The 12,444-nt window shown below is 41.8% G+C and overlaps 1 protein-coding gene across 1 annotated transcript in view; it reads right to left on the reverse strand.

Annotated features, from left to right (window-relative positions):
- Nucleotides 1-12,444, reverse strand: part of LOC126281850 (conserved oligomeric Golgi complex subunit 3) — a 111,050-nt gene that overhangs the window by 54,278 nt on the left and 44,328 nt on the right. Inside the window, exon 6 of the mRNA XM_049981110.1 lies at nucleotides 10,534-10,799. Coding sequence (XP_049837067.1) covers nucleotides 10,534-10,799 — 266 coding nt within the window. The remainder of the gene's footprint in view (nucleotides 1-10,533; nucleotides 10,800-12,444) is intronic.

Below are 12,444 nucleotides of genomic sequence, written 5' to 3' on the forward strand. Positions count from 1 at the left end.
CGTACTAGTTTCAGGATTCTGAATTGTGAGTAGCAGTCTGCAATCTGCTTGATCTGCCTCAGTGCTCCGTGGTGTACATGTGGTCTGTTAATTTGCAGAGACAAGTGCATATGCCACTTGGACAATGTGGCAAGGATATATCATCACCAAGCTGTGTCATATGCTTCATGTAAGTCAAAAAAGATTGCAATCAGGTTTTGCCATCTGGAAAAGGCTGTTCGGATGGCAGACTCGATGAACACAAGATTATCAGTGGTAGAGCGACCCTGGAGGAAGCCGCCCTGACATGGAGCCAGCAAGCCACATGACTCCAGGACCCAACCCAACCGCCAACATACCATACGTTCCAGCAGCTTACACAGAAAGTTGGTGAGGCTGATGGGCCGATAGCATTCCACATCAAGTGGGTTTTTACCGGGTTTGAGCACTGGAATGATGGTGCTCTCCTGCCATTGCGATGGAAAGACACCATCGCACCAGATCCGGTTGAAGATGATGAGAAGATGTTGCTTGTAGTCAGATGAGAGATGTTTAATCATTTGGCTGTGGATGCAATCAGGCCCAGGAGTTTTGTCGGGGCAATGTGCAAGAGCAATGAGGAGCTCCCACTCTGTAAATGGGGCATTATAGGATTCACTGCAGCATGCAGTGAATGAGAGGACGTCCCTTCCACCTGCTGTTTGAGTGTGCGAAAGGCTCGGGGGTAATTCTCCGACACAAAGGCTCGAGCAAAGTGCTTGGCAATTGCGTTTGCGTCGGTACATAACTCGCCATTTATGGTAACACTGGGGACAGCTGTTGGGGCCTGGTACCTGAAAAGATATTTGATCTTTGCCCAGACTTGGGAAGGTGACGTGTGGCACCCAACGGTGGAGATGTAGCTCTCCCAACACTCCTCCTCCCGTTGTTTGATAAGGTAGCAAACACAGCCGTGGAGCCGTTTAAAGGCTATGAGGTGCTCCCAGGGAAGAGTGCCACTTATGCCGCTGTAGAGCTCGCTTACGCTCCTTAATTGTTTCAACGACTTCTGGTGAGCACCAAGGAACTGCCTTACACCTCGGGCACCCGAAAGAGCGACGGATTGTGTTTTCTGCCACAGAATCAATTGTGCTAGTCACCTGCACAACCATCACATCGATCGCAGCGGTGACAGCAGAGGTGAAAGATCCCCAGTTCACCTTGTTCAAAGCCTATCTGGGCAGGCGTCCATGCGCCTGATGCTGAGGCAGACACAGGAAGATGGGGAAGTGGTCACTACCACACAGGTCGTCACATGCTCTCTCGTGGATAGATGGGAGAAGTCCTGGGCTGCAAATTGATAAATCAATGGCCGAGCAACTACCATGAGCCACACTGAAAAGTGTGGCAGCCCCAGTATTTAAAAGGCAGTGGTTGAATTGCGACAGTAGTTTCGACATCTCTGCCTCAACCAGTAAGCACGTTACCACACCACAAGACGTTATGGGCATTAAAATCTCCCAGAAGTAGGAAAGATTAGGGAGTGGATGAATCAATGCAGCTAATAGATTCAGGGGTACTGCACTATCTGGAGGAAGATATACATTGCAGACAGTTATTTCCTGCGTCGTCCTCATTCTGACAGCCACAGCTTTACGAGGGTTTGAAGGCGCAAATGTTCACTACAGACTGAGGTTAGGACAAACGCAACTCCACCTGACATTCGATTATAGTCGCTACGGTTCCTGTAATATCCCTTATAGGTGCGGAGTGCAAGGGTCCGCATAGCCCATGTTTCCTGGGGGGCAATGCTGATAGCGGGTGTAAAGCTTAACAGTTGCCGAAGTTCAGCCAGGCGGTGGAAAAAACTGCCGCAATTCCACTGGAGGATAACATCATCAGACTGGGAAGGCATGGAACATTCAATGAGGCAGTCTATGCCTCAGGTTCACCTGCTGCCCCCGACTTATTCCCTGAGCAGTCTATATCCATTGTGTGTGAGGGTCCGTTGAGATCTAAGTCCTCAGTGGATGCCAAAATCTCCACCCTGTCCTCAGCCGCAGAGCTTGTAGGTAATGATGGTGGGGGTGTCACCACAATTTCCTTGGTCTTAGGGGTTTTCTTTCTGGATTTCTCTCGCTACTTCTTGGGTTTCCCTGTCTGGGAGGACTTCACTGGTTGAGTCTCCGGGATTGAGGATTACCATGGAGCCCTACGACCAGCTGCTTTTGAGCTCTTCAGCCGCTGGTGTGTGTCATCTTTCCACTAGCAGAAACCTGGGAAGGAAGCGACCCAAGAGACCCCCTTCCTAGCGAGAGAAGCCGAAGAAGACTTACGCGTCTCTGGCTTAGAAATGAGGATGAATGTCGCAGATGGTTGGGGGGCTGGGGGAGGGGGGGGGGGGGGTTGGTTGCTCCCAAAGTATGTGGTGCAGGAGCAACAGGGACGGAAATGCCCCACCATCAAGGGGGCAGGTGTAGTCTTCCAGCTCTGAGGGGTGACCTGGGTTGGCGTAGCTGATGTGCCAGAACTGTTGTAGCGGCAGCGTAAGATGTCATATGCACAGGATGCAGGCTTTCAAATTTTCTCTTAGACTCAGTGTAGGTCAGTCTGTCCAGGGTCTTGTACTCCAGGATTTTCCTTTATTTCTGGAGAATCCTGCAGTCAGGCGAGCAAGGTGAATGGTGCTCTCCGCAGCTGACACAGATAGGAGATGGGGCACATGGAGTATTGGGATGTAATGGGCTTCTGCAATCTCGGCATGTGATGCTAAAGTAGAGTAGGAAGACATACGGCTGAACTTCCAGCACTTAAAGCACCGCATCAGGGGAGGGATAGAGGGCTTTACATCACACCGGTAGAGCATCACCTTGACCTTCTCAGGCAATGCATCACCCTCAAAGACCAAGATGAAGGCAACCTGATTTTCATTCGGACCCTGGTGGACACACCGGATGAAATGTACACCTCACCGCTCTAAATTGGCGTGTAGCTCATCGTTGGACTGCAAAAGAAGGTCTCTGTGAAATATGATACCCTGGACCATAATTAAGCTCTTGTGGGGTGTGATAGTTACAGAAAGATCCTCCAGCCTCTCAACTGAGTAAATCCCATGACTGAGCAGAGGATGCTGTTTTGATCAAGACTGACCCAGATCTCATTTTGGACAAGCCCTCCACCCCCCCGAACTTGTCCTCTAAATGCCCAACAAAAAAACTGAGGCTTCATCGTCATGAAAGAGTCCCCATCAGCTCTCGAACGGTGTGGCCAGGGAAGGGATGGCAGGATGGCCATTGCCGGGAGTTCGATGCCCCAGGGGAATGGACATCTACCAGCAGAGTGATCCCTGTGTGATCAGGGGGCTACAACCAACAGGTACATGGCAGCCCCACCAGAACGGACTGGCTACCATGCTGGATATCATGGTCATTGTTGACGCAGAAGTCGACACTGCATAGTGCATGGTGGAAAACACACCCAGGAAGGTGTCCTCGCCCAAGAGATGGAGAACGGGTAGGAATGCAATGCGACAATGAGAAAGTGGGCTAAAGATCAATGCACAATGGACACGATGCATGTTGTAAGGCGCCATTCCCCAATTGGCTCACTCTTCTGGAAAATTTTGAAGAATGGAGGTCAAACCCTGTTGGGGACCATCATGTAAAGATCAAAACATGTGAAACTCCTTTTGGTCGCCTCATACGACAGGCAGGAATACCTTGGGACTATTCTAACCCTCGGACCCACAGGGGGTAACAATGTGTGAAACTTCCAACGACGAAAATGCGGTCACAGACAAAAAGAATTTTAATCCAAGCTATAAGATTTAGGAATATTATGTGAACTTAAATTCTATCATAATGTGCACAAAATGGTCATCACTATTAATAGGGCAAGGGGTTTAACAATAATAACACTGCCACCAGGATGGAACACTAGAGGTTTAGGTAGCATATGCTGGGAAAGCCTACATTCACCCAATACAAGAGAAGTCTGAGGATTGTTTTGTTTTTCCTTTTGATGATGCAAATATTGAGTCACTGGGTGCTAGTTATGAGTCTATGGGAACTTTCACAACAAGTAAAGCAAAGTAACGTAAATGAGCTCTTTGCTCAATTTTTGTATCTAATTTTATCAACAGAAACATTTACAGAATGAGATTTTCACTCTGCAGTGGAGTGTGCGCTGATATGAAACTTCCTTGCAGATTAAAACTGTGTGCCCGACCGAGACTCGAACTCGGGACCTTTGCCTTTCGCGGGCAAGTGCTCTACCATCTGAGCTACCGAAGCAAGACTCACGCCCGGTACTCACAGCTTTACTTCTGCCAGTATCTCGTCTCCTACCAGTATCCTACTCGCCCGCGAAAGGCAAAGGTCCCGAGTTCGAGTCTCGGTCGGGCACACAGTTTTAATCTGCCAGGAAGTTTCAACAGAAACATTTGCTTGAGAAAACAATAAAGTTACATGGAGAATAGCTGGCCAGTACTTGCCTCAGGAGGCAAATTTCTATGAATGTTTAGCATATTGCAGCCCAGTCAGCAACTGTGATGGACTAATATTTTGAGGAATCAGCCTCAGTTGCACAAGACCAGAAAAATTGTGCAACTGAGGCTAATTCCTCAAAATATTAGCAAATGGGTCTATGTCCATAAATTTAGACAACAGTCTATGGAGTGCAGCAATCTGGTGCTAACTTTGATAAAACAACAGTCGCAATCACAATAACATTTGTTTATTATTAATGGTTTTGGCTTATGTTAAAACCATCCTCAGAATTTTTAAGCCCTGCAAATGTAGGAACAGCAGAATTGCAAACAGTCCTACTTCATTTGGAGTTAAAATAATTAAGAGAAATACTGTAGCATTTACCATTATGGCTGGTGCTGGCGGTTCCTCGGTTCTTCACGGAATACCGCAATCGTACACAGTGACTAACGGCTGTGGAGACACAGATTAAATAGTGTGCAATTCCTGCGCCAACTAAGAATTTTGTCAGCAACAACCAATGGCAAAATCCTCACAAGAATTGAAATGTTGCTGCTGCACAAATTTGCAAAGTAAGTTCTCATAAACCAAGTATGAGTACATAAGAAGTTAAAATATTATAAACCACCACACAAGCAATCATTTATGTTAACATAAAATACACAAAATTACAGGATGAGAGACAAAAACATTGTTCTTAATATTTCGTTGAAAAGTGAATAAACTAGAGAGCAGTTATTATAAGCACATACAGATATTACACACAGACATAACAGCAGACAAAATTACATCAAAAAACAACCATTAAAAGATATACATGTCGTCGTATATTTACTAGGCAGTGCCATCTGCTAAGAATTCAAAATTACGCTGTTGTCTACGCAACGTAAAGGTCAAGATGGCCGCCACGAAATCATGGAAGTGTGTACTGAAAGGGGTGCTGTTGTCATGGCAATGTAATGGCCAAAGTGGCAACTGAGAAACCAAAGATATACACATGGGGATCCAGACTGCAATCACGGTATCGATTCAGGACGATATCGTTGAAGGTTGTGCAGACGACTCAAATTGCTGGAAAAACTGGAAAACATCGCTGCCTTATGACGAAGTGTGTCACATATTTGGCACAGAATCACAGGAATTTTTATTTTAATGACAAACTAGGCACTGAAATGGAAGTGATCATATTACATCTACATCGATACTCTTCAAGCCACCATACAATGTGTGCGAGGGTACCCTGTACCACAACTAGTCATTTCCACTCCTGTTTCATTTGCAAATACAGTGACGGAGAAATGACAGTCTACATGGCTCCATATGAGCCCTAATTTCTCGTACCTTATCTTCATGGTCCTTACGCGCTATGTATGTAGGCAGCAGTAGTATCATTTGGCAGTCAGCTTCAAATGCTGGTTCTCTAAATTTTCTCAATCGTGTTTCTCGAAATGAACATAACCTTCCCTTCCCACAGATAGCTGCCCACCCTGTCTGTTAAATCAATTATGTATATACTATACAGAGAACAACTGTGGTCCTATCACATTTCCTTGGGGGTACTTGACGATACCCTTGTCTCCCATGAACACTCACCATCGATGGCAGCATACTGGGTTCTACTACGTAAAAAGTCTTCGAGCCACTCACATATCTGAACTTATTCCATGCGCTCTTTAACAGCCTGCAATGGGCACTATGTCAAATGCTTTCTGGAAATCTAGAAATATGTAATCTGTCGGTTGTCCTCATCTGTAGTTCACGGTATATCACGTGTGAAAAGGGCAAGCTGAGTTTCGCATAAACGTTTCTTTCTAAAACCATGCTGATTTGTGGACACAGCATTCTCAGTCCCAAGAAAGTTCATTATTATCGAACTGAGAATGTGTTCAAGGATTCTACAGCAAACCTAAGAATATTGGTCTGTAATTACAAATGTTATATAAATGTTACTTAGTATCCTCCAGCACCAAATACAGTGACACATTAACCACTAGAGCATCTGCTGCTGTCAAAGTGTGATGGTGACAAAATGACACCTGTGTGTGGATGTTTCCATGGTATGGGCTTCTAGAAACTTCAACACATATACAACATCGTATCGGTAGTAATTTGATGGTAAAAGGCTATACAGGTCTTAAACTATATGGATACATTAATGTTATCCAATTAATTTACAGAAATGGAAAGATAACATGTTAAAACATAGATATGCATCAGTACTTATTAACCTAGCAGGTCCCAAAGTACACTATAAAATGAAAACTATGCGAGATAAAAAGCTAGTTCGTAACAAGGTGGTGCTAATATACATGTGAGACAAAATAAATAGTGGTAATGTAATTCATTTTCATAAAACAAAGATAAGACAGGATACAAGGCAAAAATCGTAAATTAAAAGAGGAAATGCAGCATCCTTGTGTTCAAATGATATTCTGGAAAAAAACCAAAACATGCTTTATCTCAAAATTCTGTGTGTTCATTAAGAAGGGATGGGCCCCTTTCTTTTTGTAGATGAAAATCTCATGAAGTTCTGCCAAGGTATCTAACAAGATGCCTTTTTGGACAGTATGCAGGATTTGCATATCGTGTTCTATATCACATTCTGAATGGTTATTACTCGTTAGGTGTTGTCCAAACGCAGATTTACTGTGGGCTGCACCCCCCATATGCTCTTTGAGTCTTGTCTGGAAACTCCTATCAGTCAGTCGAATATATACCTATAGGCACTTCTTATATGTGAGAATCAATATTTTTATTTTCCAACAGTATGTTTCAGTTTTTTGCAAGTATGTTTGTGGTAGAGAAAGCTAATGTTAGGTCAGTATTTTTTAACAACCTGTTTATCCTATCTGATGCAGTTCCGATGTATACAATGTAATCTACTCCTCCCTCACATCACTTGTTGATTGTCACTTGACTTCAAACAAAACTTAATAAGCTTCAAGAGGAGTAAGATATACAATAAACTTTTATACTTATCTTCTTTTCTCATAGGTGGCTCCAGTTCTTAATGTCTAGGGGTTGATTCTTGAAGCTGAAATTTTTTGATATCCTATGTTCTCATGGTTCCAATTGATAAGTACTGAAGAATTGCTTGTTTTATATTTATTCTTTCATATTTTTCTATATCACACTGCCTTTACAATTTCCATTCAAAACTGAAAATTACGTTGTTATTTCCAAACACAAAAACACATCCGAAAACATCTGATGCATACCCACTACTAACTCATTCTGTTGTACTAACAATATTCCAAAGAGTTTACAACTTTTTTGATGAATGACTTCCTATTAATTTATACCATTATTTCATAAATGAAACCAGAAGTAAACATAATAAATATTGTCTGATTGCACAATTAGTAACAGGAATTTTAAGTGTGCCAGATATTTCATAATTTCAAATGTTTATAAAAGAAAAGTAATCTTAACTGTGCATACAGAGTTAGTACATATTGATTGTATCAAAGAAAATAAAGTAATTTCTTTTTGAACATTTTAGCCTGAAATGTAATACACTGTGTACAAAAGCATATACAATTCTTTCAGTTAAACAGCTGAGATAATTTTAGTACCTTAACCATCAGCTGTAGCAATTTATTTGAGAATAGAAATTTTCCCTCTTTGTTTTTGATCTGCTGAGTGTGGTAGCTTATTCACTCTATTCAACATATGAACAGAAGGAAGCTCTTATATTTGTTTGGATGTCATGACTTAGCACATATTATTACATCAGGCACTGTTCACTTTCTATACATGGTTCATATGGAGAAGTCACATGGTTTATAATATTTTAACTTCTTATGTACCATACTCGTACTTGGCTTACAAGAACTTACTTTACAAATTTCATCCAGTAGTGACATTTCAGTTCTTGTGAAGTGTATGCCATTGATTGTTGCTGACAGAATTCACAGTCAGTGCAAAAATTTGCCACTATGGCTCCACAGCTTGGCCCCAGTGTATGATCCTGGCATCATGTGAAAAACCAAGGAGTCGCCAGCTCCAGCCATAGGGGTAAACGCTACAGCATTTCTCTGATTTCTTTTAATGCCACATGTAGTAGTACTGTTTGTAACTCTGCTGTTCATATCTTGCAGGTTCTAAAAAATCTGAGGATGGCTTTAATCTCGACTGCTTTAATCAAATTTCTAAGTACTGTTGATAGGCATACAAATGAGGAGAGAAAGTGGAAGTAGATAACTCCTACACACTGAATACTCAGACAGGTTGTCCCTTTCAAGTATTCCTTCATTTTATGATCAATAATGCCTACTGAGGACCAACTTTATCATTTTTACTAATGGACAGGTGACTAAGATACTGTTAGATGTATTAGATATAATGCCCTATGGGGAAACTTTTTTTTAGTTGAAGTAATTTTCTTGATCTCTGCAAGGAAAAACCTCAATAAAGTATCAATAGTCTGTAAAGCCAGAAAAAAAGAAAAAAAATTACAGTGTGTCCCACTCAAACTTTCCTGATTTCAAAGACACAGGAGGAGGGGGGGGGGAGGGGGGGAATCTCGGTGGATACGACAATGAAAAATGCACCACATTGTAAAGCATCTAAAGAAATTATTTATTTATCATCAATACATCCCTACATGTAAACCATCTGTAGCACGAAGAATACAGAGCCTATATTCCGTTTCTTGCCAAGTTCTTTGTAACATTTCCTCTGTTGTTGTTGAATCGCATTAGTGATACAATATTGCAATGTAGGCATGTCGTCCACTTTGGTCTCATACACGCAGTCCTTCACGAATCCCCAAATGAACAAATTAAATGGTACATGTTGGTTGAACGTGGTGGTCAGGCAACGGGTCCTCCACGTCCGATCCAATGATTGGGAAATTTCCTATCCAGGAACTTGCAAACAGCCGTTGACCAATGTGTCGGAGTTAAAAAACAATGTTGGGTTGCAAGTCTTGTACTTGAGGGTACACAAACTGCTCCAATATGTCCAGGTACAGTGACCCATTCACTGTTTGTTCCACAAAGAAGAAGGAACCAACAATCCTGTCATGCATTAGCCCGCACCAGACGTTTAGTTTTAGGGCTATCACGAACATGTTCAATGACAGCATGCGGATTTTGCGAACCCCAAATCCAAGCATTATGCCTACTAATCCTTCCTGATAGATGAAAGGCTGCCTTATCTGAGAATAAACATCTATCCAGGAAGCTGGAATCCAGATCAACATGCTGCAGCATACCCGCAGCAAATTGTTGTTGGTGTAGTTTATCGTTTGATGTAAGATGTTGCAGAATTTGCACTTTGTAAGCACACATACGAAGACACTGGAGAACTACATGATGCAAAGTTGATCAATGTGAATCAAGTTCCCTAGATGCTTGACGAACTGACTTACGTGGGCTCCTAAGAAACGTTTTTCTGATGCCCTCCACTGCCGCTTCTGAAACTCCATAATATGCACTGCCTGATGTTTCAGAACACTTCTTGTTGCCAGAAACTTCCTATGCCATTCCTTAATTGTTTCCACATCAGGTGGATCAGATTCATACACACGACGATAATTTCTTTGCACAGTAATCGCTGACATTGTTTCTGCAAACCACACAACTGCTTGTGTGCGCTGCTGTGGAGTCGCCATTTACACTTCATGTGACCATGCTGCACTCTGGCGATGATACTTGGCACTTCTGGCACGGGAATATAAATTCTTTGATATGCTCTGCAATGTGGTGCATTTTTCTTTTTCGTAACTGTTGTTTCTCTCTCCTGGGTCCTTAAAATCAACGAGGTTTGAGTGGGACACCCTGTATTCATAAAACACGTGTATCATCAAAATGAACATGAAATGACTCATTTTTCCTTGACTTGTGAACTGCACAGGTCAAGTACATAATGAGTGGTATCCTCTTATTGACAAGGAATAAAAAGAGAGAGCAAAAATAAAACAGGTAACTGAGATCTGTAGTTAGCAATATACAGCTTGTCTACAGAAAATCAATGACCTGCAATCCAAAGAGATTTTTAAAAATCAAAATATTTAACCAGACTGTTTTTTTTTAAAAAGGTGGCCAGCATTTCAAAGGTGAATGCATACAACAAAATAACTTACTCTTGATTTCTTGCAACTCTTTCCTCAATTTGGATTATCACTTGCTTGACTTTAGGTGCTGATGCTTGAAATTTACCATAACACAAAGCAAATGAAGTATCTCTCTCTAGCTGTTCTGTCTGATTACCACCAACAGCTCTTGGAGCCAAAACTTGCTGAGTGGCATGTTGGAATGCATCAATCACATATGAACGCATCAGCGCAATTGCTCTGGATAAACAGTGCTTATATTTAACAAGATATGTGTTAGATTCCTTCCATTTAATCTGAAACAAAGAAATTTACAGAGTTTTAGCCATGTGTCAAGGTTGTTTGAATCTGGAACATACCTCTTTCTCACATTAATTAAATTCTACTTTTGAATTAGAGATTAAAATTTTGGTTCATCGAGCCAGTAAATTTTTTAACCATATTTATGAAGAGAGAAAATATTTGGATGAACTCATTTCAGGAATAATTTATTAAAATGAAATCAGAGCACAATAATACAATAAAAATGGGCAGGTTTTCAATAAACCAATCATCTGTCAAAGTTTCAAAACATATCAACACATTGTTAAGAAATATTAATCATTCAATGTTTTATTTCATGACATGAAAGGTGACCACCTTGCGTTATACCTCCTTCCTGTGATCATAGCAGGGGTTGTGTGGCGTGGACTGGGAGGGTTTTTAGGTTAGATGGTCTCTGACAAGTACAGAAAGGGCAACAGCCTCAAAGGGCGCAGGGCAAAGTCAGGTCATGCGGGGACCAAGCAGCAATCGGTATTGTAATTGTAAACTGTTGCAGCTGCTTTGGTAAAGTACCGGAACTTCAAGTGCTGATAGAAAGTACCAAAGCTGAAAGCTGAAACCAGAGATAAATTCAGCCAAAATTTTTACTAAGGCACAGACGGTGTTTAGAAAGGATAGATTGCATGCAACCGGTGGTGGAGTGTTTGTCGCTGTTAGTAGTAGTTTATCCTGTAGTGAAGTAGAAGTGGATAGTTCCTGTGAAATATTATGGGTGGAGGTTACACTCAACAACCGAGCTAGGTTAATAATTGGCTCCTTTTACCGACCTCCCGACTCAGCAGCATTAGTGGCAGAGAAACTGAGAGAAAATTTGGAATACATTTGACATCAATTTTCTCAGCATATTATAGTCTTAGGTGGAGATTTCAATTTACCAGATATAGACTGGGACACTCAGATGTTTAGGATGGGTGGTAGCGACAGAGCATCGAGTGACTGATAACAAACAGACCCGAACTTTTCGACACTGTATGTGCAGAACAGGGAATCAGTGATCATAAGGCCGTTGCAGCATCCCTGAATATGGAAGTTAATAAGAATATAAAAAAGGGAGGAAGGTTTATCTGTTTAGCAATAGTAATAGAAGGCAGATTTCAGACTACCTAACAGATCAAAACAAAAATTTCTGTTCCGACACTGACAATGTTGAGTGTTTATGGAAAAAGTTCAAGGCAATCGTAAAATGCATTTTAGACAGGTATGTACCGAGTGAAACTGTGAGGGATGGGAAAAAACCACCGTGGTACAACAACAAAGTTAGGAAACTACTGCGAAAGAAAAGAGAGCTTCACTCCAAGTTTAAACGCAGTGAAAACCTCTCAGACAAACAGAAGCTAAACGATGTAAAAGTTAGAGTAAGGAGGGCTATGCGTGAAGTGTTCAGTGAATTCGAAAGTAAAATTCTATGTACTGACTTGACAGAAAATCCTAGGAAGTTCTGGTCTTCTGTTAAATCAGTAAGCGGCTCAAAACAGCATATCCAGACACTCCGGGATGATGATGGCATTGAAACAGATGATGACACGCATAAAGCTGAAATACTAAACGCCTTTTTCCAAAGCCGTTTCACAGACGAAGACCGCACTGCAGTTCCTTCTTTAAATCCTCGCACAAATG

This window comes from Schistocerca gregaria, chromosome 1 (assembly GCF_023897955.1).
Source record: "Schistocerca gregaria isolate iqSchGreg1 chromosome 1, iqSchGreg1.2, whole genome shotgun sequence".
Classification (NCBI taxonomy): Eukaryota; Metazoa; Arthropoda; class Insecta; order Orthoptera; family Acrididae; genus Schistocerca; species Schistocerca gregaria.